Raw genomic sequence first — 27,538 nt, forward strand, 5'->3', positions numbered from 1 at the left:
GAGTAGATTGAGCTGATTTATGAAAACTTAAAAATTTTGAAAATTGACGATCCAAAAATCATTACAAGATGCACTAGTTTCAAAACTCAAATTCCATTGTTTTCTCACGTTCATGCATCTTGTCAAGATGGTCAATTTGAAGATATTTGAGCATCACAACAACTTCTTCTAGTGAAATTTTTAATGTCGGCTCTAATTTGATTGTTTAGTGACTCGACTCTATATAAATTTTTTCTATATATATATATATATATTAGGGTGTTCAGTATAAAATAATTTATTATTGTACTCCATAAAATTTAGACAATTATATATATTTGTTTTATATAGAGTAATAAAGGTATTTTTTATCATTATAAGGGTATGATATTATCCACGTGGGTCACATCACCTATATAAAGCATTAAATAATACTCGGGTCAAAATTAATGATTAGATAGGTAAATATTATTGAAATCATATTATTTGACGCTATTTGGAGGTGTGCATTACTTCGTTGTTTCGGCGCTATTAAAACGTCACCCAAAAAAAAAAAGAAAAAAAAAAAAAAAAACAAAGAGGCGAATGTTCAAATTGGGGGATCCATCATAGGTAATTTTCCTGAGAACATATGACAATTATTCATTCATGCACCAGAAGACGTAAAGCTCCCCTCTCTCAGTAGCGGACCATGGCTTGTTTAGGAGGCGGACCTTGCAGTGGTGACGGGGGTGCTTGTGGCGGCAGGACGCAACGCCAGCGGTCATCACTGCCTCCATCATCAACTGGCATTGCAAATACTAAGCTTTGCTGCAAGTGCCAGGAGAGAGATGGAGTGGCAAAGGCGAATCAGACCGAGTCTCTTTGCCCACCCTGTCTCCGTTCCTCTCTCTTTGCCAAGTTCAAGCTTGCCGTCACCTCTCACGCCATGATCTCCCCAACTGATAAACTCCTCGTCGCCTTCTCTGGTGGCCCGGCTTCCAGGTATCTCTCGCTCATTCATTCTCTCTTTCCTTTCTCTTCTCTCTCTTGATGAGTATCTATTTAAATGGCATGTAATAATCCTATTTCTTCCTCTTTTGATAACTTTCTCTTTTACAGAGAATTAATTGACATAATGGTTAGGATTGATCGGGAAGGCATATCGCCTTTTTTTCAGTGCTCTTTTATGGTCTAGAAGTAGTTCAATTGTCATAAAATTGTTTTCGTTTTTGAGTTTTTGTTCTGATTTGAAGAGACTCGATGAATTCCTCTGTGAAAAAAGAAAAACCAAAGGAAAAAATAGTGGGCGTAATGTTATGGTTAAAGTGCCTAGACCACTGTTCTCTAATGAGTTTATGCTTGATGCTTTTCATGCTCTAGTTCACAAGACCATTTACCAGAAATATGTGAATCTGCTGTCCACTTCATACAGACAATTTACTCATCGAGTACAAACCCTATAATGATTTTGTTAGAATACAGTTTGAGTAGAGCTTACTTCTTCTAGGTAACATAGTTATTTTGAGGAGTGAATAAGATTCAGTTGTGGTTCTAATGTTTTCTCTTGTAATTTGGCCACAATCTCCCTGAAAAGTTCTGGCAATTTTTATGTGATTCGGATTGTCAAAACTTATTATTTCAATACAGATAGCATAATATCAAACATATATGCTATAAGAAGGCAATCCCCCTGAAAAGTTCTGACTGTTTTTCTACAATGTGGATTTTCGAAAGTTCAAAACTTATAATTCCAATACAGTTAGCATAATATCAAACAGATATGGTATAAGTGGGCGGATTGTGTAAATGATTGAATATCAGTTTTTTTTTTTTTTAATATATGCAACCATCCAAATTCCAACAGTTACCATAAGTTATATTTAAGTGTTTACAGGAGGTGAATGTCACCCTCTCTTTCTTAATATTTAGCATATAAACTCATGTGGCCTTAGGTAAAGTGTGTGTGGGTATGTTGAAGGAGCTCTTTTTAGTGGTTCTTTAGGATGGATTTAGACTCTATGATTTCTTTCTTTTAGGTAGACACTTGAGCCATTTAAAAGTTCCGAAATTTGTACAAGATCCGTCTCCTTGACAATCCAAGGTAGCCTTCATCAAATATGAAGCCTTCTATCGATGGTGATTGTTTTGTAGGAGAGACTTAGTGGTAGCTTTTGGGCATGCCATGGATAGATATCCTACTGGCAATTAACAATTCAAAAAGAAAACATAATATGCAATGGTTCTAATTCCATTTTAATCTTTTATTTGTAAACTAATGGATGTTCAAAAATTAATGATTACATTTATGATATCTTAGCTGTTGGATTTGGAGTCTGTCCCTTGTTGGTGCAGGATGTCCATAAAATTTTCAGAATTCTTGGTGGCTAATAGAAAGAGGGATGTCCATGGGATTATTGGACTTGTTAGTTAGTGGTAGAGAGAAAATATATGAGAATCCATTTTATATAGGATTTCAAATAAGGTATAAGCTTCACTTGAGAAATATTATTCAAAAAAGGTAAGATAACTCCATTTTGAATAAGAAAAGCTTCTTCTTCATCCATTCCTCCTGAAGGTGTAAATGTTGAAGATGGATATAATGGTGATGCAAAGGGTGCTAATAATAATAACATAGTGGTGGCTAATGAAAAGGAGGTTGCCCTTAATGGTGAAGTGAAGGAAACTATTTTGCACTTGACAAAAGATGAAAATAATTCATATGGTGTAGACTCTAGAATTCGGTTTAGTGATTCAAAAATACAATTAGGAGACAAGACGCCATCTTTTACTGACTCTACTCACTCCAATTCAAGCTTTGAAAATGATAGACAAAATGGGACAGTGGATGTAAAAGCGAATGAGATAGAAAGAAAAAGAAAACATATGGAGAATTTCATGAGGTGAATGAAGCCCCTAAAAAGTAACTTCTTTCTCTCACCTAAAGCTCCCCTCTTTCTTTTAGTTTTTTCTCTAGAAGCCCTAGAGTGAAGAACCCATAGGTGATCCAAAAGCTCTCGGAGCTTCCATCAAAAGCTCAGGATTTATACTTTGTATACGACACTACCGGTTCTAATAATCAGTAGTCGGCCTGAGGATGTTAGCATCAAAATCTCGAAATGGAGGATACACGCGCGAAGAGAACGTAATGATCACATCAACTGCACATGAAGAATCGAATTTGAAAAAAGGTATGTGATTTCTATTTGATCTGCTACTTTTTTTGTTTCTGCTACTTCAGATATTCTCCTTAGATTCCAACATTGGTATCAGAGTGGATGTTACCATTAAATATGGTTATGACGTCAGTTTTGGTCCAACAATCTGGGGCTTCCCTCATCCCAAGTGCGTAGAGCATATAATGAATCAACATGGTCTAATCTAGAACTCATGATGACCAAGGTGACCCTATACACACCGATCCCTTAGTGATGTTCCCCATCCAATACTCGCGCCTCCCACTTGAATAAGGAATATTGACGAACCCATCTTCCTCCCATGCCATTTTTTGATGCTCCCAATTTCACAATCCATCATCATCATTTGAGCCTTATCCCAACTATTTAGGGTCGGCTGCATGAATCTTGTTATGTCATTCTGCTCATAGGTTTAGGATTCATGACAAGATTTAACAAAGTTTTACGTTGAGTGCCTTACCTAACACAAACCTCCTCCTTTACCTGGCTACATCTCTTCTTGGAAACCAACTGAAGACATTTTGGTGACCTTGACCAAGACCAATAGGATGAAATTAGTTTGTCGAGTTGATGAGGCCTTCAAATAATTGTAGATCCCAGTTCCACGAGAGAAGTGAGACATGCCTAATGCTAATGCCATTAGACCACTTTCATTCAACATAGACAAACTAGGGAAGAATTAGGATTGCTAGTAGTATACAAACATTCTTGAATGACACCCTTATTTCAGAAAATGTATTCATGATTTTTCATATTTGCAAAATTTAACATTCACAAATACAATGCATAAAAATATTACTCATGTTTACTTTCACAAAGTCAGGGAATGTATATTGTGTTAAGAGTCTCATCCCTATTTTCTTCTATGTATAGAAATCTGGGATTTCACAAAGCATGTATTAACTGTTAGCATCAGAAATTTCATTTTTCTTAAATAGTATCATCAAGGACTCCTGAAATTCTCAAAAATACTGCACGTAAATTTCTCAATAACTAATAAGGAATATGTACTTTTACTATATTTAGACATGTAACAGTAATACAACATGATGTTTTCAATTCACAGATAAATTTGTATCATAGGATTTGGAAGGGGTCACAAATGTGTACATGATAAAATCACAAATTAATGCAATGCACATTTGCTCCTTCCCTGTGCAGGAAAAAAAATACATACAGTTAATCATTCATGTGCATGACATTCTGCACTGGTCCTCATACATGTTACTTTACATAAAATTTCAAGGACCGGAGCTAAGAGGCATCTATCCTTCTTCATAAGTGGAATGGGATGTGATAGCCCTAACCCAATAACAAACATAAGAGGGATGGCGCCCATCCATATGGTAAAAGGGGTAACTCGAGGACCAACATGACTTTTCAGTCTCCATTCCTATGGAATCTAGCAATATTCCATTCTTGTCTATGAATGGGGCACAATTGCACTCCATCCAAATAAAAATGAAAAATAAGAATACAAGTGCTTGAAAATAAAAGAATTTTGCTTGCTTTTTGAGGCAACATGATAATCATTTCAAATGAGAAAAAACTATTGTGGGAGGAAGTAGGACATGTTATGGAGTGGATGGTATGGGTTTGGGAACACTTATTTTGAGAGTGGGTACAATTTTCCTTTGAAGAATTGCTCCTTAAACATGGTTCCAGAGAGGGAGTCCCATGCAACTAAGGTAGGAAATAATGCAAACACTACAACTAAAAGCATGGTAATAAGTACCCTAAAAACGAAAAAGGAAGAAAAGTGTATGCATCAATTACATATGAAATTTACATGAAATTTGCTAATTGCTTTCATGTGAATTCACAATCTTCTATAATTTAATAAGTGAACATGGATCACACCTTCTTTTGAATTTTCCTATCACTAGTAACAACATCTATATAATAGCTACCTTGATGGATCTACACAATTCTGCAATCCAACTAATGGAGAATGAATGAGCATAATTGAATAGATGGTTCATGCATTCACGAGTGAAGTAGTAGATCTATCCCGTGATCTTAGTATGTTAAGGTTGACTTTTCATATTGGATAGCTTTGCTTGCCTCACCTCCGTTCACTACCAGCATCCTCAACCTCCATGGACTCTTTTTTCTTGGAAATGCTGCCACTGGGTTAGCCCTTTTGGTTTGCTGCTACCCTTGGGCCCACCCACTTTGGCAAGCAAGTTAGTGCTATCACTCATAAAGCAGCATCATGCTTCTAACCCTAGATGTTGAGATAAGTGATACTCCAAAAAAGCAGGATCAATATCTCCATTTGGTCCTCGGAATGAGGAAGTGACTAGTGCACAAACACTATTTGTGCTTGCCACTAGCATCACTCATGTCACATATCTCTGTGATTCTTTCTCTCAAATGCTCCTTCATGGAGATATTTGGTGGCCCATTAAATGCCCACATGAGTGCACGCATTACAGAGCAACCTTGTCTTATATGCCTGACTATTGGAAAACTTTTAGACTGACATTTTTGGATATTGTGCATGCCACTCAATATAGGGTAGTATGCACAATGATCATTACTGATCCATGCCTGACAAGTCTCCATCTAATGACAAGCCTAGGTTATGTACCCTTTCCTCCAGGGGGTCCATGCTGAAGTTTTGATTTCCCAATACTGCTTGCTCATCTAGCATTTTCCCAGTACTGCTTTCTCTTCTAGCATTACTTGGAAAAACACATATCAAAAGGCTTCCATTGTCAAGCATTTTCCCTTTAAGGATGTGGAAATGCCCTAGCAATTTATGACTGTGAAAGTGGAAGGAAAAAATACAGTAAATTAATAACATGGATAGGCGATTTTTTCCACACAAGGTTGCTCATTCACAAAGAGTATTATTGTCTTTAACACTTCCTTGAGTCTTCAAGAATAAAAAATGTATTACTTCCAAAGCAAACCAAAGCAAAAATTTTGCACAGTCAAACAGGGGCCAGGGCTAGTGATCAACATCAGATCAGATTTGAGGAGCCAGCTCTTGGTCCTCGTCATCAAAGAAGTGGTCACATCCCATATGCGAAATCCCACTTCAAAAGGGTAAATTGATTGTAGTCTATAGTCCAACATGACATGCAATCATTTTCCCTAGGCATTACTAGCATCAAATGGCCACAAGAAACAACAAAAGCGGAGCTCAAACTATGTAAATATGTTTCTAGGGCCTAAATAGGGTTTTTTGAACACAAGCAATAGACAAGACCCCATTGGCTGCATCCAGCTTTCCAAGTTACCCCAAAAACATATAAAGATTGCCAAAAAGTGGCACTGGATGCCAGGTCGGGCCCCTCGAAAGTTTGAGGCCGTACAATAATAGTGCACAACCTAGGCCACAACAAAAGAGGGACGAACAAAAAGGTTGTGGCCCGCACAAAAAATAATGTGGCTGCGGTCAAACTGTAAAGTGTGTGGCCCAGGGGACAAGGGCTGAGGTCGTGTGAATACATGTGAGGCTGCAGCTACTGCATGAGGCTTCGGGTAATAGAGTAATAGAGTCGAGACCTCACAAAATGTTTGTACTTTCGTTGCCTCACCTTATTTTGTGTGACCTCAGAGGCAGATCGCAGCATGTGTGCCTGCACATGCCATATGTGTGACGAGTGGTGCACATGTGCACATGCAAGGCGTGTGGGCAGTGGTGGTCTGTGCGTAGGTCCACGTTGGCATTATGCACTCTCGGGTCCATCGTGCATCCACTGCATTGGACAGGTGCTCGTACATGCGCTCGCTCGTGACCTGTGTGTAGCGCGTGCACCAAGCACGTGCGTAACGCATGCTCATGCGGTGGTCCCCTATGCAGTAGCACCACCAGTCCAGGGTGTGCGTAGGCCCTCCCAGGGCTCATTCGGCATGCTCGGACAAGCTCCGAGTTTGCCGATCGTGCCTGTGCGTGTGCTGCACATCCCCTGAATCAAATCTGACCACCACAGAGGCTACGAATTTATGGAAAACCCCAAAAAACCACAAAAAGGGATGGAAAAGTTTCTAGAAAATACAAGTTTTTTTGTTTTCGTGTGCCAACCACGCCGGTTATCTGATCTAAAAGGCAGACTTCTGCTGTAATGGCTCTGATACAAAAAAAAAATAGATCGGATAGATCACATACCTTTTTCTAATTCTGATTCTTCCCATGTGGTTGATGCGATCGTTCCGTTTCTTTTTGTGACCATCTCCTCTAGTTCTAGAGTTCGATATTTGCATTCGAAAGCCAAGTACTGATTATTAGAAACGATAGTATTGTATACACAACTAAAATCTTGTGCCTTTGATAGAAGGCCTGAGAGTTCTTGGATCATCTATGGTTTTTCATTCTAGGGTTTCTAGAGAGCGAACTTGGAGAGAGAGAGAAGAAGCTTTAGGTTGTAGAAAGAATATTTTTGAGAGATATGTAGACCAAAATGATATGGGGACTTATGAGGGTTTGGCATTGAATAGAGCAGACTGGCAGACCAAGATTAGTGTAGCTGACCTCAAATAATTGGGACAAGACAATGATGATGATGATGATGTAGACTTAAGAAAGTTTTCACTTTTTCTCTTTTATATAGAAACTATCCCATGAAGGTATCTTATTCAAAAGGGAGTTATCTTACCTCTTTTGGATAATATTCCCACAATGAAGCTTATCCCTATTGAAAATCCCATATCACATAGGAGTTCTTTACCTTTTCTCTTTACCACTGACATGTCTAGTAATTCCATGGACATTCTCTTCTCTCTTAGCTACTAAGAATATAATTTCAAGGGCATCCTTGCACCCATAAGGAGTGGATTCCAAATCCAACATCTCCCACTCATCCCGCAGTGGGTACACAAGAAAAGTATTAGGCCCGATAATCATCATTTGGTGATACATCTCACCACAAGAACTCTCTCATACTCTATCGAGAAATGCGCCTTACATAAACCATTATAGAAAGGTAAGACTCTGGAATTTGTTCACATAGTTGTTCGAATGACATTTTTTCAAAGAATAGTGGGAGTTTCATGATCTCGTTATTAAAAGTTAACAAGATCCTACTGGTAAGGAATGATAAAGAGAAGATCGATACCACTAAAAGAGTGGTTGTCCCTAGTTTCTATGAGAAAGACATGGGCAAAGTGCATCACATGCTCGATATTGAGATCAAGCACAATCATTCTAAGAGGCTCTTGAAGTTTGTCTTAATTGGCTTAAATTAGGAAATTCTTAGTTGGATTTAGGATGCATGATATAGGGCCGATCGATTGTCTTTCCAAGGAAGGTCCATATGTTTAATCTAAATCTCTGTACATAGATGGAGGCTGATATATGAAAAGATGATTTGTGTATCACATGCTAGTGTAATAGGCAATCTTATGAATGTCATTTTTTGAACATGACAAGATGTGATGTAGGGCTTGTCAAGTCTCTACTAGAGCGATCCAAGTCTAGAACATTGGCAAATTGTGAACTTGATACTCCGATATCTCTAGAGAACCATAGACTACTCATGGATCTATCTGAGAATGATTCCCACTATGAGGATAAAGAAAGTCTCATTGGATGGGTGATCTGGATTATCGGTGGTTGACATCAGAAAATGTCTCCACTTAAGGAGTGGAACTGATTTCTTGGTGCAACAAGTTAGGGGACATGATTGGCATGTCCAATATGGAAATGGAGTATATGGATTGGTATGTAGCATTGCGGGAGAGCGTATGGCTCATGAGGAACCTGCAAAACTAGGGATCATAGTGAGTGCTGGAGAGCTAGTGAGTGTGTTTTGGGGATAACACAATGGCACATGCTTTAACACAAGATCCCAAATATCACAGTACGACATAGCACATAGAGACCAAGTATCACCATGTGCAAGGTGTCATTGAGAGGAAAGAGACAGTTATGACATGTAATTCCACTAGCAGAGCCATGACTAAGTTTATAGCTTGAGAGAAGTATAGGGCTTGTGTCTAGGGATTAGGACCTGGGAGTCCTATGTGGATTTTTGCACCATTATTATTGTCTGACTTTTTCAATACACGGTTGTTGTTCTTGACTTACCATTTATTTGTGAGGAATTTATGGTATTGTGTTTGTTCAAACTTCAAAGCACAAAAGTAGTTTGATTGCATGGCGTTGACCACCCTTAATGTTTGGTACATTTGAGGATGAGACACACATGGGGTGTGTGAGTATCGTCTCGATATGAGATTCCATAGTTAGGAATCGATATGATCCATATGAGTATGTTGTTCCACCAGATTATGTAGCCTATATGATATCCAGGTGTAAACATTGGGGATGTTCAAGCTAGTTCCTTGGGTGCGACCCAAGGGCGCATGGGATGTGGCAGGTTGCATGTTTGTGATTGAACTAAAGCCTGCATGGTGTAAATCTAACTTTGATCTTAGTGTTGTTTATCATTTACACGTTGGCGTGTGACTCATACCACACGTGTTTAGCGAGACCACTACTACCATTGAGGTAGAGGTGTATAGGATGATCTTTGTTTCCTATTACACTGTGTGACATATGGCCAATCACCTAGTGACCGTGAGCGCCTTCATTGAGCGTGTTACTTTATCAGGAAGTGGAGATTTGATGTTGCAACTTTAGTATGCTCTCCCATGGTCATGTATGATTGGTTGGGTTTGGGGTCGAGCTAAGAAAGCAGCTAGGTCAAAATAGAATAATAGTAGGGCTAGGGGGAAGACCTTTGGCATCACACTCTAATCGGTAGAGAATAAATGTACTCTAAAGATGCTATCAGTTGCAGCGACATGAGGTTTTTATATTGGGTGTTCTTTTGCAAAATGTTTTCCAAAACCTAGTATAATGTAATGTAATACTTTTGCAATTGAATTTCTTGGCTTGCATGAGAATGATGTTTTCATTAGATGAGCTGATTGGGAGTACACGAAGGAGTTGAGCAATCTTTTGAGAAGAGAGTATCTCACAAGGGATTAAGAAAGATATTCCATCCCATGTGGCCAAGTGAGTATAGGGTAGGCTGGAGCATTTTAAATAAAGAGAGAAGAGGTTTTCCATGTTAGTTTGAAGGAGGCTTACCTTGGTTCGCTTTGTATAGATGCAATGCTCCTTAATGTCTCATGATACATTTCCCGATAGAGAATAAAAGAATTCTAGTGTTGTGATGTATCACCAAATGATGATTATATGATCTAACATCTTTTTGTGCACCCACTACAGGAGGAGTGGGAGATGTTGGATTTGGAGTCTGCCCCTTGTGGGTGTAGGGACGATCATGAAATTTTTAGAATTCTTGTTATCTAATAAAAAAGAGGGATGTCCATGGGATTATGGACTTTTTAGTGGTAGCGAGAAAAGATATGAGAATTCAATGTGATATGAGATTTCCAATAGGTGATAAGCTTTACTTGAGGAAATATCATCCAAAAGGGGCTAGATAACTCCCTCTTGAATAAGATTATCTCATGGGATATTTTTTATAAAAAATTGTTAAAGAGAGAGAAGAAGGATGGAGAACTTCATGAGGTGAACATGCCTCTCAAAAAGTAACTTCTCTCTTTGCTCCCAAAGCTCCCCTCTCTTTCTTCCAATTTTCTCTCTCTAGAAGACCTAGAATGAAGAACCCATAAGTGATCTCAAAGATCTCAGGTCTTCCATCAAAAGCTCAAGATTTATATTGTATGCTACTTTGCCGGTTTTAATGATCAGTAGTTGACCCAGAGATGCGAGCATCAAACTCTCGAATTGAAAGATATGCGCACAAAAGAGAAAGTAAGGATCGCATCAACTGTATAGAAGAATTGAATCTGGAAAAATGTATGCAATTTCTATCCGATCCGCTACTTCTTGTGTTCCGCTGCTTCAGGGATTCACCCCGGATTCCAACAATTAGCAAGTATTTTTGATGGAGAATTACCTTAAAAAATGGATCAAAATAAACTTGGTTGTACTCTAGACTCGGAAATATTAGAAATGTTCTCTACATACTATCTAGTCTGAAATGTATTTCGTTCACAAAAAATTTCGACAACAATCATTTATTGTCAACCTATCAAAAAAAAATTGAATTTGTTGTTAAACATAATGTGACCAATAGATATTCTATAAAACTTAAACTTGTAAGCAAAGGTTTAGGACATCATGAATGGATCAGCTTCTATGAAATTCACCTATTTGTAGCTTGTTCTATCTATGTGCTTCTAGCTCTCCTTCTTCTTCTTTTTTTAAATGGATCAAGGAAACACAACCCTCGTAACTGAGGTGTTACTCTTCATACTATTTGTAAGTTTTACACATTGATTTGTATTCTATCTATTTCCACTTGCTGCCCTAGTTTCAAAGAGTAGACACTATTTCAAACTTGTTGGAATTTCTCTACTTGTGAATGGACCTTTGCTTTTATTTTATTTCTTAAAATATTCATGATGATGATGATAACAATAATTCTTATAAATATATGACAAGATTCTATGATCATGCAAAATCATCCAACTAAAACCATTTTGAGACTTCGATAGTATAAAACTTATATTTCTCCTCTTACCATTTTGGTTTAAGAAGGGTGAGAACTTTAATTTTCCCTTAACCCGCCCATAGTTGTTGGGTACGGGAGTGGGAACGGTACCGGGATCGGTGGTAGGATCGATAGATCAAAGCTATACTGATGATCCCTGTGTTAGGGATTGATGCCCGTACCTCAAAGGTCGGGATTGAGGTCCATGTGTGTTGGGGATCGAGCTCCTTTATTACATAGGATCGAGAATTATTATATAAAGGTGCGAGATCCTATACATAAGAAGCGAAGTTCCTAAGGGCATGTTTTTGAGTTTCTTAACTTAGGGAGCGCATTACTTTAAGTGATCCAAAATATTATGGAGCGAGGAGCAACTTTTATAGTAGCGAGCTCCAATTTCTTAGAACACAAGGAAGGGCATTTTTTTGAGTTTCTTAACTTAGAGAGCGTATTACTTAAAGTGATCCAAAATATTATAGAACGAGAAGTAACTTTTATAGGAGCGAGCTCCAATTTCTTAGAACACGAGTTCCTCGTGTAGCTAATAAGGATATGTGGCTTAAAAATGTATCTCCTAGCATTGTTCACCAATAACATGCATGCTTAGTCCTTCTATGAAATAAATAAGGAACTTTAAAGCGATCCCATATTGGTGGGATCTGGATGCCATATATGGTGATGCTTGTGTTTCGTTATTTTGAAATCTAGATCTCAATGCACTCTAGAGCACAAACCATAAGACTAGGGAACTAGATCCTATAATGTTCAGAAACATGAAATTAAATCTTAAGGAACTCGTTCGCTTATCAGATGGAGCGAGATCTCGAAAACACTAAATTAAATTCAAACGAGATACTCTTTGGGATCGAGAGAATTGAGGCTCTGCAAGGGATCACTAAGCAAGGGAGGAGATCCCGGTAAAGGGGTTGGGTCGTGTTAGGTAGACAGCCAACGTAAAATTTTACCAAAACTTAGCGGTCTCCAATTAATTGGGAAAAGGCTATGATGATGATGATGATGATGATGATTTTTCCTATCATAGATATCTTCCTGAACTTTGATTTGTTTGAAGTAAATAAAAAACATGGAAAGAACTCACCAGTATGCACCAAAAGCTTGTCATAAGGTTCCCATTTATGTCTTAGAATACAGTCATGTGATGTGCAGTGTGGAGCACGAACCAGATGTGGCGTGCAGTTTACAATGGCACATGAATAAAAGTAATCTATAGGTGCATGAATCCTGAGTGCTTTAGAGTCCCCCCGTGGTGCATGATTTGTAACCACTTCCTGGGCTATGAATCCAGGGAGGTTTGGAGCTCAATCAAGCGCACTATCCAATCTACTGTAGCAAATGCAACTATAGTCCTCTTGGAAGCACAAAACCAGAGTTTTGTACTCTGTTTTTTGGAGGGAAAGAGAGAAGAGGGAGGGGGGGGGGGGGGTGGTTGGGGGGGGAGGAAGGGGGTTGGGGGGTGGTGGGAGAGAGAGAGAGAGGAATGGAACCCCTGTGTCCCCTCGGGTCTTCTTTAAGTGTCATTTACCTGAGAGATGCTGGATATCTAGCATAGCATGTCACCAAGGGTATTACAAAGAGAGACAAGAGCAAGATGCCAGATGCCTAGGTTATCAAGTCACTAGGGTATGACACAGAGAGAGAGAGGGGGGGGGGGGTGGCAGTTATGGAACTCCGGTGTCCTTGCGAGCCGTCTCTCTTACTCATTTACCTGAGATACACAGGACACCTAGCTTAGCAAGTCACCAAGCTGTACTTGTATTACAAAGAGAGACCAGAGAGGTGGAGGGCTGTGTGTTGGATTGCTCAAACCCTTGCAAAGCCTCCTTTTGTAAGTTGTTTCTAATATTTTAGAGAAAGAGACATGGGTAATGTTTACTTCAAAAAGATCATGTGCAGCCATTTAGAAAATCATGTGTTAATGTTTTGAGGAGTTTGTGGGTGGTTCTTTTGACATAACAGACACTTAAAAAAGAATAATGAAGCTTTTTATTTAAAAGAATGAAGATACACAATGCCAACAATTCCTCACTTTCATTGAATAATTTTTCAAAAAAAGGTACCATCATTTAGGTGATGTTGTATGTTTGTATACTGCAGCTAATGAAGCAATTTATTTGAGAAAAGTGTTGGGTTTTGTGGCCTTTAAAGGCCTAGAGAGCTTGTAAATGATAACTTTGTAGTAGAATATGTACTACAATGGGCGTGTGTGCATTTGCTGACCATGGGTTGGGCAGTTTATGACCCTGGATATGTCCAAAACCTTTAACCTTGGGCATGTGGCACTACTGAAAAAGGTACAGTGGGTCGTCCCTTGTTGAGGTTGGAGGGATGCCCATGGATAATGTTTGTAGTCCAGGAGAACTGTGTGGTCTCTTATGTACGGTTGTAGGCCTGTGGGAGCAAGGTTCAATGCCTCAACAACCTTCTTCACAACATGTACACATGACAACCGCATTACTGGGAAGCAGCCCTATAGAAGGACACGTGTACATGTACATAGAGAGCCCAATTTGCATTGTGGTGACAAGTGTTGTACTTGCTCTTAAATGCAGGGACTGAAATCCACATTCTAAGATCATGGTCCTACTGTTTATTGTCCAACATTGACATGCCAATTATGAGCCCCAGCATAGAGACTGTGGATCATGAGTCTTTGTTGGGTTGGATAAGAAAACAATAGTGGATCATGATTCTTGGATCAAGTGGAGTGCTCTTATTGTTGCTAATTTTAACCCATTGGTACCAGTCCATTCTCAAAATATTTTATTTTAGTATTTAAAATATTATCATGATTTTTAAAAAAAATTCAGAATTTTAAAATTTTATTTTTGCTATAAAATTCATTAAAAAAAAGTATTTCTGAAATTTTCAGAACTTGAAAGGACACATGTGGGGACCAAGGATCCAACCCCCATAGGCGTGTGCCACCCATGTGTGGAAACATGTGGCCTTGTGGAGCCCACATAATCCCCCTAGGGTGGCACACCCCATTTTTTTGTCACTTTTAGTTGATAGTTTTAGTTTGTCAGGAATCTTTTAAAATTAAAAAGATTTGATTCGTTTTCAAATGAGAATTTTTTGTTAAAAGATTATCTTTGACTTCCTATAGATTGGAAGATTTCGATAATACTAAAAATAATTATTATTTAAATTTAAATAGAAGTTGGATATGGGTTAAATTATAAGGGGATAAAGTTCTTACTTTCCACCCAAAATCATGATGGCTGATTTGTAGGACGAATGACTCTGATTCGATCCCTTTAACCCCACATATTCCCTATATATTCTATTCCCTATATATTCTATTGGTCAAGCTGAGAATAAGATAATGTATACTTGGATGGAATCCTACTTCAAGTGGGACATAGATTTGTTTCTATTTAACAAAATTTGAACCCCTCTCGCAAAGTATCAAATCAAGATCTCTCTCTCTCTCTCTCACCCTAAGATCTCTCACCCCCTCATGCCAACCTCTCTCTCCCATACTTTCTCACACCAACCTCTCTCTCCCCCATACTTACTCACACCAACCTCTCTCTCTTCCCATAGTTTGGGATTCCATCCTCTCTCCCAATCTTTTATGCCTGTAGTCACTTAATGAAAATAAATGAAGAAGGATGGGATGTGAAACCCTAAGTGGGGTTTGCTAATTTTTGAAGAAAAGAGAAGTACATGCAGCCTAGATAGAAATCAACACTAATGTTCAGCCCAAATTTGTTCCTATAGGGCTTGTACAAATCCTAGTAGAGTTTTTGAGCTCTCTAAAATCCTAGATTGAATGGTATTGCCTGTAGAGCTGCCCTATCTCAGAAATTCCAGCAAGACCTAAAAGACTAGAAGTGCACCATCGGTCAGGGAATTGGGTGTGGGGTGTATCAAGACCTGAGAGGGTAACTCCAGACATCTTCTAGTAAGTTGTTTGCTCCTGGATGATTTTAATTTGTTTTGGTAGTTAAAGTGAAGATCCTAAGTTGTGTCTAGGGTATTAAATTTGATTTACAGTACAATGTGGCCTATGTAAGTGGAATTCAGGTATATTGAATAAAAAAAAATAAAAAAAATAAATTTATTACCTTGAGTTCCACATAGCCACTCCTTTCGAGAAGTGCTTAGTGACTTACCATTGGCAATTTTACAATAGATTCCAACAATCATCCATTGTGACAACCAAACTGCCAGAGCTATCACTAAACGCCGTATGAACAACAACAATTCAAAACATATCATATTGATAGGAAGCCAGAGAACATATAGAACACTGGAAAATAGAGGAAATATATTAACCTGATGATCTTATAGTTGCTGATCATTAACTAATTGTTTCGACACTAGTACACTTGATTGGAGTGTGATTGATAGGGATTGAGATGCGCAGGAGCCATTTTGATAGGCCTGTGATGTGCCACCCTGACATTCATGAATTTCTTATGGAAACATGACCTGGGCCATGTTATATGTTGTCTTTGGAGCATTGGTGCATGTGTGGTATGATGGGTTGCAAATGTGGCAACATTAGCCTTCAAGCATATGTGATTATGTAAGTGATCTTTGAGGGTGATAGAATATGCCGTTGGGACAATTTTTTATTTTTTTAAATATGATTTGTCAATGGGTATTTAATTGGTCAGTGTGTGGTGAAAACCCTCGGAGGTGATTTAGTGTCACTAAGCAACCACTAACTAGCACGTCTTCATAGACCATGACATCTGCATTCTCTAGGCCACAAAGAAGCAATGAGCAAGATTTGTTATCCATTCTTTTGTGGGTCCTTATGGGATTGTGGCCTGACTTGCTGCAACAATCGTTTATCCACATGTTAAGATGATGGTTATCCACCCATATAGTGATGTATGAGATCCACATATTAAGGAGATTTGTTTCATATTGTGTGATATATATTATGTGGTAGAGTGTCCAGCCGACAATAACCACTACTAATTGATTAGATGCAACTTATAAGTCTGCAGATTTGCTTATGTGTCTGCCTAAAAGACAACTTTTTTTTTTTCCCCTCAAATAATTTGAAACAAGTGTGGGAATATCGGCTTTTTGTTTCTTTCTTATTTGTTATGACATTGCCTAAAAGACAACTTTTTTTTTTTTACCCTCAAATAATTTGAAACAAGTGTGGGAATATCGGCTTTTTGTTTCTTTCTTATTTGTAATAAAAATTTAAAAGTAAATTTTCTTTTCCCAAAGATATTTTCCAGTATATCCACTGCTTTTCAGAAGCATTGCATGTCTTATACATTAGACCAGCCACCTATGATATCTATATGTTGAATTACTGTTTTTAAACCGTTCCCCACGTTTTTTTCAAAATAAGTGTTACCCATCTTTCTCTCTTTATGAAACATTATAGGCAAGTTACTAAGAGGGGTTTTTGTGAGAGTTTGTGCGATGTAATGCATGGCTGTCTTTCTATCTACAAAACCACATCTCTATAATATCCTCAGTGACCTGTTAAACCTGGCATGTGATCCCTCTCTCTCTCTCTCTCTCTCTCTCTCTCTCCCCTCTGTGTTAAAAGAAATAGAAAACCTCCAGGGACACCGGGCTTCTATTCTATTGCCGTCTCATTCTCTTTCCTCTACACAGCACACCACTATTTTTGTGCACTCAAGAACACTCTAGTTCTGTGCACCAAAGCGGATTGCATAGTACTCTTGATTAAACACTACACTACTCCATATTGGTGATCCAGAAAACACTCTGAAATCGTGCACCATGATGGACTGCATTCATGTACTGTACTGCATGCCAGGCCACCCTGGTCTGTGCTCCACTATAGATGACGAGACTGCATTCTAACAGAGGGATGGCAACCCTTTGCCAAGCTTTTGGAATTGTTTTCAATTTTGTATTTTACTTAAAACAAATTGAAGTTTGAGATGATATTTGACGTTTGAGTAATGTACGTTCTATACATCAATACTATTATATAATGCTTGTGCATTTGTATATTTTCACAACATGCTGTGTAATGCTGTCACATGGCATCCAATCAATTCATTGTAATAAATATCAATATAGATATAAGCAAATTGTTCATGGTAAGTTTTAGTTAGTATGTATCACAGTGATAAATACGAATTGATTAATGATTTTATCCATATCTAGTTACTACTCTTATAATATAATCGTTTTTACTCTTTGACACAATCCTATCAAACCAGGATCTCTTTGTAACCTTAGGCTCAGTACATTTTGATGACTAAAACTGTCCTTTTTTTAATTCCACCACACCTGTCCCCTCTTCTTTCTCAGTGTTTGCTCATGCATAGTCTAGTGCTAATGGCCTGTGATGTTTTGCATGACAGAACTACTGCTATATGTTGGTGGTATCAAAGCTAATGGTTATTCCGCTCTTGGAAAAATAAATTGGCTAAATCAAAACCAGTTTTGGCTGACTATTCGATAGTTATAATTTTTCCTCTTGGAAAAGTAAACTCTTGTTTTTATTGCATACCATGTGATTATTGTATGTTTTTTGAATGGAAGCCATGAGGAATCTAATAACAAACTACAGTAGGCATAGGAGAATAATGAGGTGGTTGGAGATGAGTCTGTATGTAAGGGGTGCTCTTTTGAGTTGCTTATTGGATTATATGAGCTTCTTAAATGATACAAGAATGCGTAGAAATTCAGAATGCAATTGAAAAGAGACACACTCAAGGGCTAAGAGAACATTGCAATCAGGACTAGACTATTTTGATGTTATCAATGTCATGGACAATCAATTAGCTAGATATGGCAATCTTAGTTTTAAGAGAAGACAGTAATGAAGTTAATTGAAAATCTACCTCTTGGAAGGACATAAAGAAAAATTCTAGTCATAATAAAACAATTCAAACCTTAGTGCCACGTTTGGATCCTTGGAGAAACTTGTTTGAAAAAAAACTATTCCCTGTTAAATATATTTTTTGGAAGAAACATTTATGTAAAATGAGTTTTCACTATTTGGATAACATCTGGATGCAACCTGGAGGATTCATTTCTACTTGGAAATGGGGTTAAATGCAAGGAATTCTAGAGAGCCAAGCATGGTAGAGATAGAGAGAAAAGGAAATGACTAGAGCAAGATGGAAGTTGATAGATATTTTTGTGATGGGGGAGAGACAGAGAGAGATGGGAAATAAAGATATCAGTATTAGGGGATTTGGGGTTAGGCTAGAGGAGGGAGATGAGAAGCGATTGCCCTTTTCTGTTTGGGCCTCAATGAGCTATACGCTCGTTTTAATTTGTTTTTGTTTGGCTTTGTAAGGAAATCTGACAGTGAAATTAATGTTTTAGTTTTTGGGGAGAAAACTAATTTCTCTACTTTGGGCTCAAAATGGAGACATTGATTTCTGCCCCAGATTTCGGATGCAAATGGCAGAAGTGGGGAATCTTCTTGAAAAATATTTCTTGATAGTGTTGTTCTAGGGATCCAAACGGCGTCTACATGACTTAGGAGGGCATGTTAGAATGTAAGGAAGTCATAGAGCAAATGTGAGACTAGAGAAAGCAACAAATAAGATACTAGAATGAATAACTTCAAAGTTCTTTGTTTTGTCAAATTAGATGAAGAAAAGAAAAAAGAAAAAACATTCTTGTCACACTTTAGTCCAATGTTATTGGTCTATTTTTGTTGTCGTATGACCTTTGGGTTACATCGAGGAGTTCCACACCATATTTTGATATAATTATCATAGTGAATGGGGACTTCAATGTGAGTTTGATGTTTTCTACTGTTTTGATTTTGTTAGATCTGTTTTATGTGAATATCATTTATATGTGTAGATGTAATTTGGTCTTCAAATGGCTCCATGCTGTTCAATTTATAGAATTCATTCACACTTTCATGAGTTCTATATGAAAACTACATATGCTCAATTCTTATATTATCATTACTTTCATAGTTATTAGGAACTTTATAATGTTAAGTTGGTACTTTTCAAAAAACCATGATAATTCCAGGGTGGCATTAGAATTTGTGAACGAAATGCAGTCAAAGGCACAGAGAAATGCAGATGCAAGCAAAGAAAAATGCTTAGCAGTCTTTCAGGTTGGAGTTGCATTTATTGATGAAAAAATGGTTTCACAAGCTTCATCAACAGAAGCATGTAGAGCTGTTGAAGAAGTCAGAGATATTGTTTCCAGCATGGGGAATCCATCAAAGGAGTTGCATGTTTTTCCTATTGAAGATATATGTTCCATTGACACTGAAGGCAGTGATGGAAAAGACCGATTGAAGGACTTACTAGATGCCATTGATGATGTAACGGGAAAAGAAGATTTTGTGCAGTATCTGCGAATGATTTCATTACAAAAGGTTCTCTTTTTTCCTCACTTCTCTACGATTATCTGATACTGAAATAGACATGCATCTTTTCTTATATACTTGTTATATTGCAGATTGCTGTTGATCATGGATACAGTAAACTGGTATTGGGTTTGTGCACTTCTAGGATTGCTTGCCATGTGATTGCAGCAACTGTGAAGGTTCGGATGCTACTATACTTTTCTGTTGTCAATTTTTGAGTCATTTTTCTTTGCCTTAACTGAATAAAGTTGTCACAATTCCTATTTAGCCTGGGCTTTTTTTTTCTACTGTTTCTGAGGTGTTTTAGAATTTTGTAAACCAATAATTGGTGTCCAAGTTCATATTTCTTGGTTCTCTTAAACAGCAATAAGTTGAACAAAAGTGTAGAGAATGGCTTAAGCAGATGCTAATTGTGGCTCTGGATTTTTTTATGATTCTTTTGATATGACATAAAAATTGTGGACTTCAAGGGTATTGAGGATTCTGAAAGAGAAGGACTCCTGTGGATTCCTATGACGGCATGAAATCCATAGCTGCACTCTTTTCGTTTTTTTTGGTAGTTATCCCAAATTAGCCAACCGGTCGCAATATTCATACCCCGAGCACACAATTATCCTCACAAAACACAAATTTAAGCACAATCTCTGAAAGTTCAGCAGGTATTTCTCCTGAACTCAATGAAAGTTGGGCCTCATTTCTAATCCACTGGATTACACTCAAGGAGTGACCTTTAATAGGGTTGTGAAAATCATCGAGCAAAAGCATGACACCTTCAAGTGGGCCATACATGTTTCAGCCTTGCTGTGTTTCAACACTAAAGAGACCAATGTCGCGTTCTAAAATCGTTGCCTCCAAACATCAAATGGCATCCCCATTCCTCACCACGTTAGGACATCCTTAAGCTGTTCCATCAAAATTCAGCTTTGGATGTTCCTTAGGAGGAAAGAACCATTCAGCTGCAGGGCAAGGCATAATGATATAATTGTCACTTGCTAGGTTTCAAAGAGTCTTATGCTTGATATTATCAAAAACTAGAAAATATAAAGAGTCCTTGTGCTGGATCCTACTTCTACCTGTCATTTTGTCCATTTTGGAACCAAAGGGTGATGCCCCTTTAGATGTCTGCGTGCAAGAGGTGTCTGTGAAACGCTTTACAAGACTTATCCATGCTTTCCTTCCAAATGCACAAGCTATTTGCTATTGGGACTGACATCTGAAATACTAAGACTCCCATTTCACTGACTTGACCTCACACAAAAAATGAAAGATGGAAAATCCCTATTACTATTATAAAAAGAATACATGCCCCTCCAAATGATCCAACTATAGTGGCAGTGGACCAATAGGTGATGTGCTGTTTCTTTGGTATTTTCTCTCAAAGCGTACATATTACGGAATATAATGCCCTTATGTTGAAGGAAGTTTAATTAAAAGATCTTAATTTTATAGGCTAAGCACTTGTTTCTCAAAAAAGAATTAGCTAACCATCTAAAAGTTGAATACCTCCCCACCCCATTTGCCTTCTCCCCCCTAATCTATTGAACTATGAATAGTTCTCTTGACTCCTACCACATACTTCACCATACTTATTTCACCTGTAACTTCTTCACCAATATCCTCCTTTCTCACAGAGATTCTATGAATCTAGTCCAAATTTTTGTGTATTATCAACTATATGCCTATCAGTGAATTCCTTTTGCGGTCCAACATCCAGCTTATTCCTTGAGGATCCTCACAAAAGCACTTACTAACTTTACATTTTAGGTCATGGTCTCACAAGCCCCAATTTGAGGGCAGTGGAACATACGGGACCTACTTTCATCGTTCGTCTGGTCATAATGGATATCATAATGGATATTTACTTTCATTGCCACTATCAACTGGGCCTATTCCTATATCATTAGTCACTCTGCTTATCTATCTCCAGGTTTCTGACATCTCTATCAAACATCAGTATGCCTTCTGCACTTGAATTCATTAAAATATCTGGACATCGTAAACCTCCATCTTCTTGGCCTGACCTTCTAATGTATTTGGATGGTAAAGCCCTCTTTACTATCTGAATCACACCCAAGTCCCCTTCGTAAGGTTTGAAGCCTCTTTACATTGCCTATGGTGGACCCATTCCCCTAGGCCCCATCTTCTATGGCACGTCATTCAGTCTATATGCATTAGATTACTAAAATGTCTAGGTATTTCAAATGGGGGGCATGATAATAGGTATGTTGTCAAAGAGATTATTGAGACTGATATGCCATTTGAAAGATAAAAGGGTACACTTCGACTCATCAAAAACTCGAACTTGATTCAGGACACAGCCTGGTTCCAAGCCAAATCGACTCACCAAGTCTTTGTGAAACTTGGATTCTCAGAATGTTTTTGGTTGTTTGGAAGCTTACCTAGCAGTTGGGACTTTCCTGAATTTTATGAAAGACTTAGGAAGTGATCAATGATAGGGGTAGAGATATGCACATGAAGTTAGAAAAGAATCCTAAATTGTATAAACCACCAATGTCTCCCCTAATTTAGAGATTTAAAGCAGAAATGCTCCATTGGGATATCATATAGGGACTTTCACCAAGAGCGTATGCATAGAGCGTTGGGTGATTGCAAACTCTATCCCATGTCCTTGTTTCTTTAGAAAGATATATTTGTGGAAGGGTAGAAAAAAAAACCCATGCTCATTCCCTTTATTTGAGAGAGTACAAGAGAAAAAGAGGAGAAAGAGAAAAAGAGGAGTAATTTGGATAAAGAAGAAGAAGAAAACCTCTAGGAGCATGACCACAATCCAAGAAAAACGTAGATGGGAAGAAGAAACCAGTGTGGACGACAAAAACTGCTCTTAGTCATCCATTTCCACAGCAAAGGCTTGGGAAAAGAGAAGGGGAGAGAGAGGAGGTCACTTATGGTCTCATTCTTCATCTTTTCGAGGAATCAGTCTCTTGTCTCAATAAAAGGGGAAGGATTTTTCCTTACCAGACTGGTACTAATGTCAGTAGTTGCAAAGATATGAAGCTAGTTTGTTTTGGTAAGTGATCTTAAAGCTCATTGTTCAATTTTTTATTCTCTTACTTTAATTTTGCCAACTTGGTGGTCATGGATGTTTCATTAGATTAGTGTTTTATCAAGATAAGAAAATGTGTGTCCTGCTGTTTGTTTTGTGTTCAGGTTTTGTTTCTTATTATTATTTACTTAATCCCGATGCATGCAACAACACAATCTGGGAATAGTTGAGGATCGATTAAAGGCTTAGACCATCATGGATGGTATTTTTGGTTTCAGAGCCCCTTTTTTTTTAGTGGTCATAAATGCAATCAAAGTTGATAGCAAATGTGGGATCAACAGAGTTTTAATCTTGAAGTCAAAGCTATTGAGGGACCAAAAGCCTTCATACCGGAGAGCTTTGACTGAAGTCAAAGCTATTGAGGGACCAAAGGCCTTCATACCAGAGAGCTTTGATTTGTATTTGGTTGTTTGAGGGTAGTACGTGTGGGATGTGTCGCCCACTCATCTCCATAAGTTGTTGGGAGAGATATCCCAACAAAACCAACATATTTTGGGTCTCTCTAAATAAAAGAACAGTATCAACAAAGTGAATTACTGGAGAATAAGGGCAACTCCAAGAGCAAGCTTTTCAAGTTTCTTTCTATACGTTGGCCCTCTGTAAAAAAGTTGATACATAGAGAAAAAAAGAACAATAAAAAAAGAGGATAAAAAGGAGAAAGAAATAGAACCTAGGTTGCTAGTATAGTTCATTTCTTCATAAGTACGCCAATTTTTTGATTTGCTGAGAATAAATAAAATATTATTGCTTGGAGTGGGTTAACTTGAGGTTTGGTTTTCGATTTTTCTCAGCCACTAATCAACAATAGAAAAACAAAGGGAAATAGTGAATGGAGGAAGAAAGAAACACGAAGAAGACACAATTTTATTAATCTTGCTATTATTGGAAAACGGAAACACAAGAAGAAGAAGAGAGACAAAATTTTATTATTCTTGTTGGTAAAAAACTCTTTCCCTTTTCATTGGGACCAGGAACAAATTTATTCAGTAGGATGGGAAGCAAAATCATAAAGAGATCCGTTCTCTTTTACCTTCTCTTCCATGAGCCTTTACTCTGCGAATGGATGAATAAGATGAGTTTTTGTCTTCTTTACTAATCTCATCTTCTTCTTTTCTACCATTCTCCATGATCATCATTGTGCTCCCTTTTGGAGGGCTCTCTCTCTCTTTCTTTCTCTCTCTCTCCCCCCATTCTTCCTCTCCTTTTTGCCCTCACATTTCTCTTCTGCTCCTTTAGAGAGAGTACCAATGGGTGTATTTTTTTTTTCTTTCTCCCCTTCATTACGTACATATTTTCCCAAAGAAACAAGGACATGTAGAGTTTTAACCAACTTTCCCACAATTCTTCTCTTTGGAGAGAGTCCTATATATTATACGCCCTAGGGGGGCTTTCCTCTTTAAATCCCTAAATCAAAGGGATCTGGGTAGAGTTTAAGCGATTTGGGAATCTTTTGCAACTGTGTGGATGTCTCCAAATCTATCATTATTTGTATTTTCTTTCCTCCAGAGTAATTATGGATCATCAAGTCTTTCTAAGTTTCACCATTTTCTTCCCCAAAGAATCCAAATGTTTTAAAACTTGCCAGGTGCCCGAATCAAGATGAACCCATTGTGTCTGAAGCATAAACTTCTAGGATATCAATATTTGAGGGGAAAAGTTTATATAGAGCCAAGGCTCTAAACAATCAAATTAGAGCCTACCTCAAAAATTTCACTAGAAGAGGTTGTTTTGATGCCCAAATATCCTCAAATTGATCATCTCGGCATCAAGATGAATGGACATGAGAAAAAAATGGATTTCAAGTTTTGGGAATAGTGTATTTTGTAATGTATCTTGGGACCGTCAATTTTCAAGATTTTCAAGTATTCATAGATCTGTCGATCTACACTATTTTTTAAGCTTTAAACTTTATAAATAAAGACGAAAATATATTTTAAGGCTATCACAAAGATTTCCAGTATTGAAACCACATTTCTTCACTTTTTGAAGGTAGGCTCTAATTTGATTGTTTAGAGCCTAGGCTATATACAAACCGCACCTTATTCCACATTTACTTTCTTGATGCACAAACTTGCAGCAGGGAGGGTTGGAGGGAGATCTAGCATGGATATCTAGGAGTTCCAACCAATATGATGATATGCCTTTACCATGTTCTCTTATAGACCATGGTATGTTCTTTAAATTTGTGCCAAGAATCAACAAGTTCATGAGCCATTTAAGGCACTCTTCAGGATTTGGATAGAAAGCTAATGAGTTGAAATGACATCTTTGAAACATTCTGGACAGAATATAGTCATAATTTTTCACAAGTCATCAACTAAAAACTTCACTAACTATCTCATTGGAATTCTTGTCATGGAGGAATGCCTAGTATATGCTTCAGCATTTTACAATTTTCAAAGGACCCACGGTTGCCTAGAGGCCTCATCTTCTCACTAGTGATCCTCTAATTAACTTCAATCACATTAATTTTGTTCATTTTTTCACGAAAACTGACCAACAAGTGGAAAATCCAGTTCTAAACAAAAGAGCCTGAGGGCATGATAGTTTTGGCCCCAAAAGATGTCCTCTTTGACTAACTGTTTCTTTAACTTTAGGGGAATTTCTCAAAATACACCTAACTTGTCAACTATTGTTTTACCCATTTTCAACTAAACTCATGATCATGTGTATCTTGATGGGTTTTTGAAATTAAATAGAAAGACATGGGTAAAATATTAAATAGTTCATCGCTTAGGTATATTTTGATATATTTCCCTTAATTTTAACTTGAAGCAAACATGTGCCTTTTGTTCTCTTTAGACAACTGGTATTGATCCATTCAACCGAGAAACACCAGTGTGTTCTAAGGCTTCCCTTTTTTGTGAATTTTATCGAAGACTTTCTTTTACCGTATTTTCAGTGTTCAGCCTACGTTCATGGAATTGAAAGATTTTTTGGCCATTGAATTGTGCATTGGAAATATCCAATTGACATCTCCTTGCCTGGACAACTATTTTCAGGGACAAGGATACTCCTTACCTGCTGACGTACAATATGTTGATGCAAGATGGGAAGTCCCTGTGTTGTGTCCTCTCCATGATTGTGTCATACAAGAGCTGACTATGTTGTGTCAGCTCGATAAGTGAGTGTGCCATCTTATGAGACATATATTACAATTTGTTCCAAATAGAATGAAGTTGAAGAATCTTGTTTGCAGGGCAGTTTGAAAACTTTGCAGCCACTTAAGGTGCATCAGCCGAGTGTCAACAGTATAATATCTTCCTTTGTGGCATTATTGCAGGTATGATGGCATTGTTTTCTTTTATTTTTTCTCGATGGCCTTTTGTGCATGTACTGCTCCTGTATTTACTGCGAAACCCCTATCTCATTTACCTTGCAGGAGGAAAATCCTTCAAGGGAGAGGACAATTGTAAAGACAGCGGAGAAACTCAGATCATTCAGTTTCAATAAGCTAGTTCATTCTATTGATAAGCTAGCATTTAGGAGGAGGCATAGGTTGCTTAGGTTCAACTGTATTGAGTCCACTTCTTCAGAGGCCCTCTGTGCAATTTGCAGTAGCCCACTTGAAAAATCAGGCGTCCCATGTAGTAATAGTGAGCTTGAGTATTCTCAATCTGAGATGGTCATGTTTCGATCTGTATGCTGTCCTAGTTGTCAGTTTCAAATTCTTCCAGAGGAGCCATTGGACATGGAGCGCTTCTATTCATTTCTGCCCCAGTCGATGATCAGAAAAGCAAATGGAGATGTCATTGCTGATCAGAACTCGCTAAGGTAAACATATTATTTAATTTTTACCGTGCCTTGTGGATTGATTGAACCAATAATGATTAAGAGTGACCCTCCCAAAGAAAAAACTCTAATTGGAGTTGGTTTTGTGTCATTTATCATTAGGGATCAAATACAAGACTGCTTGCTCTCTGAGGATGAGGATGGAGCATAGTTATATGACTCCCTTGAAGTTTACTACATAATCATTGGACTCCCAAGGAGATCACGCTTTTGGGTTTGTATGTGTTGTGCTCTTTGATGATAGCCAACCCTAAATGGTGGGGATAAGGCTATGATGATGACGATGATTGTGTTATGCTCTTTGATTTTAATAGAAAAAATGTATTTATTTATCGGATAAAGAATGGTTCTTAGTTTATATATGGTACTTCAGTTTTTCCTGTTGTGCATATGCTCCTTTCATATTAAAAAAAAATCGAATGAGCTCTGCAATGGCAAATTGCTTGCCTGGACAACTTGATCTATCTCTTAGCCTGTGCAGTAGCACAATTCTCAGTGACATTCTTAATTGCATCATCAACAATGAATTCTCTTATTAGTTTATTCACTATATTTGTTTACTTGTTTTCTTGGATATGCTTGGTTGTTATCAACCAGCACAACAGTTCATGTGTGCGCTTGTTTGAGTGACAAAATTGACCGAAAGAATAAACACCATGTAAGAAAACTTGTCAAAGCAAATCAATAAGGTTGCAATCTTAAACAATCCAATTAAGGTGCACCT

General features: G+C 37.8%; 1 protein-coding gene across 2 annotated transcripts; it reads left to right on the forward strand.

The window, feature by feature from the left end:
• The first annotated feature begins 426 nt into the window (after window positions 1-426).
• Window positions 427-27,190, forward strand: LOC18435141 (Adenine nucleotide alpha hydrolases-like superfamily protein). 2 transcript variants are annotated; one of them, XM_006845192.4, is made up of 7 exons: window positions 427-963; window positions 19,613-19,967; window positions 20,051-20,137; window positions 26,025-26,146; window positions 26,227-26,305; window positions 26,405-26,796; window positions 26,917-27,190. In XM_006845192.4, exons 1-7 carry the CDS (start codon window positions 671-673, stop codon window positions 26,963-26,965), a joined length of 1,377 nt encoding a protein of 458 aa, XP_006845255.1. In that variant the 5' UTR covers window positions 427-670; the 3' UTR covers window positions 26,966-27,190. The 2 variants fall into 2 exon arrangements, 1 of the variants encoding a protein (XP_006845255.1); XR_016058255.1 differs by having other exon boundaries at window positions 428-963; window positions 26,222-26,305.
• Window positions 27,191-27,538: the final 348 nt, after the last annotated feature.

Source organism: Amborella trichopoda, chromosome 6, assembly GCF_054954075.1.
Source record: "Amborella trichopoda isolate Santa Cruz 75 chromosome 6, AtrichopodaSantaCruz75HAP2 v2.0, whole genome shotgun sequence".
Lineage (NCBI taxonomy): Eukaryota > Viridiplantae > Streptophyta > Magnoliopsida > Amborellales > Amborellaceae > Amborella > Amborella trichopoda.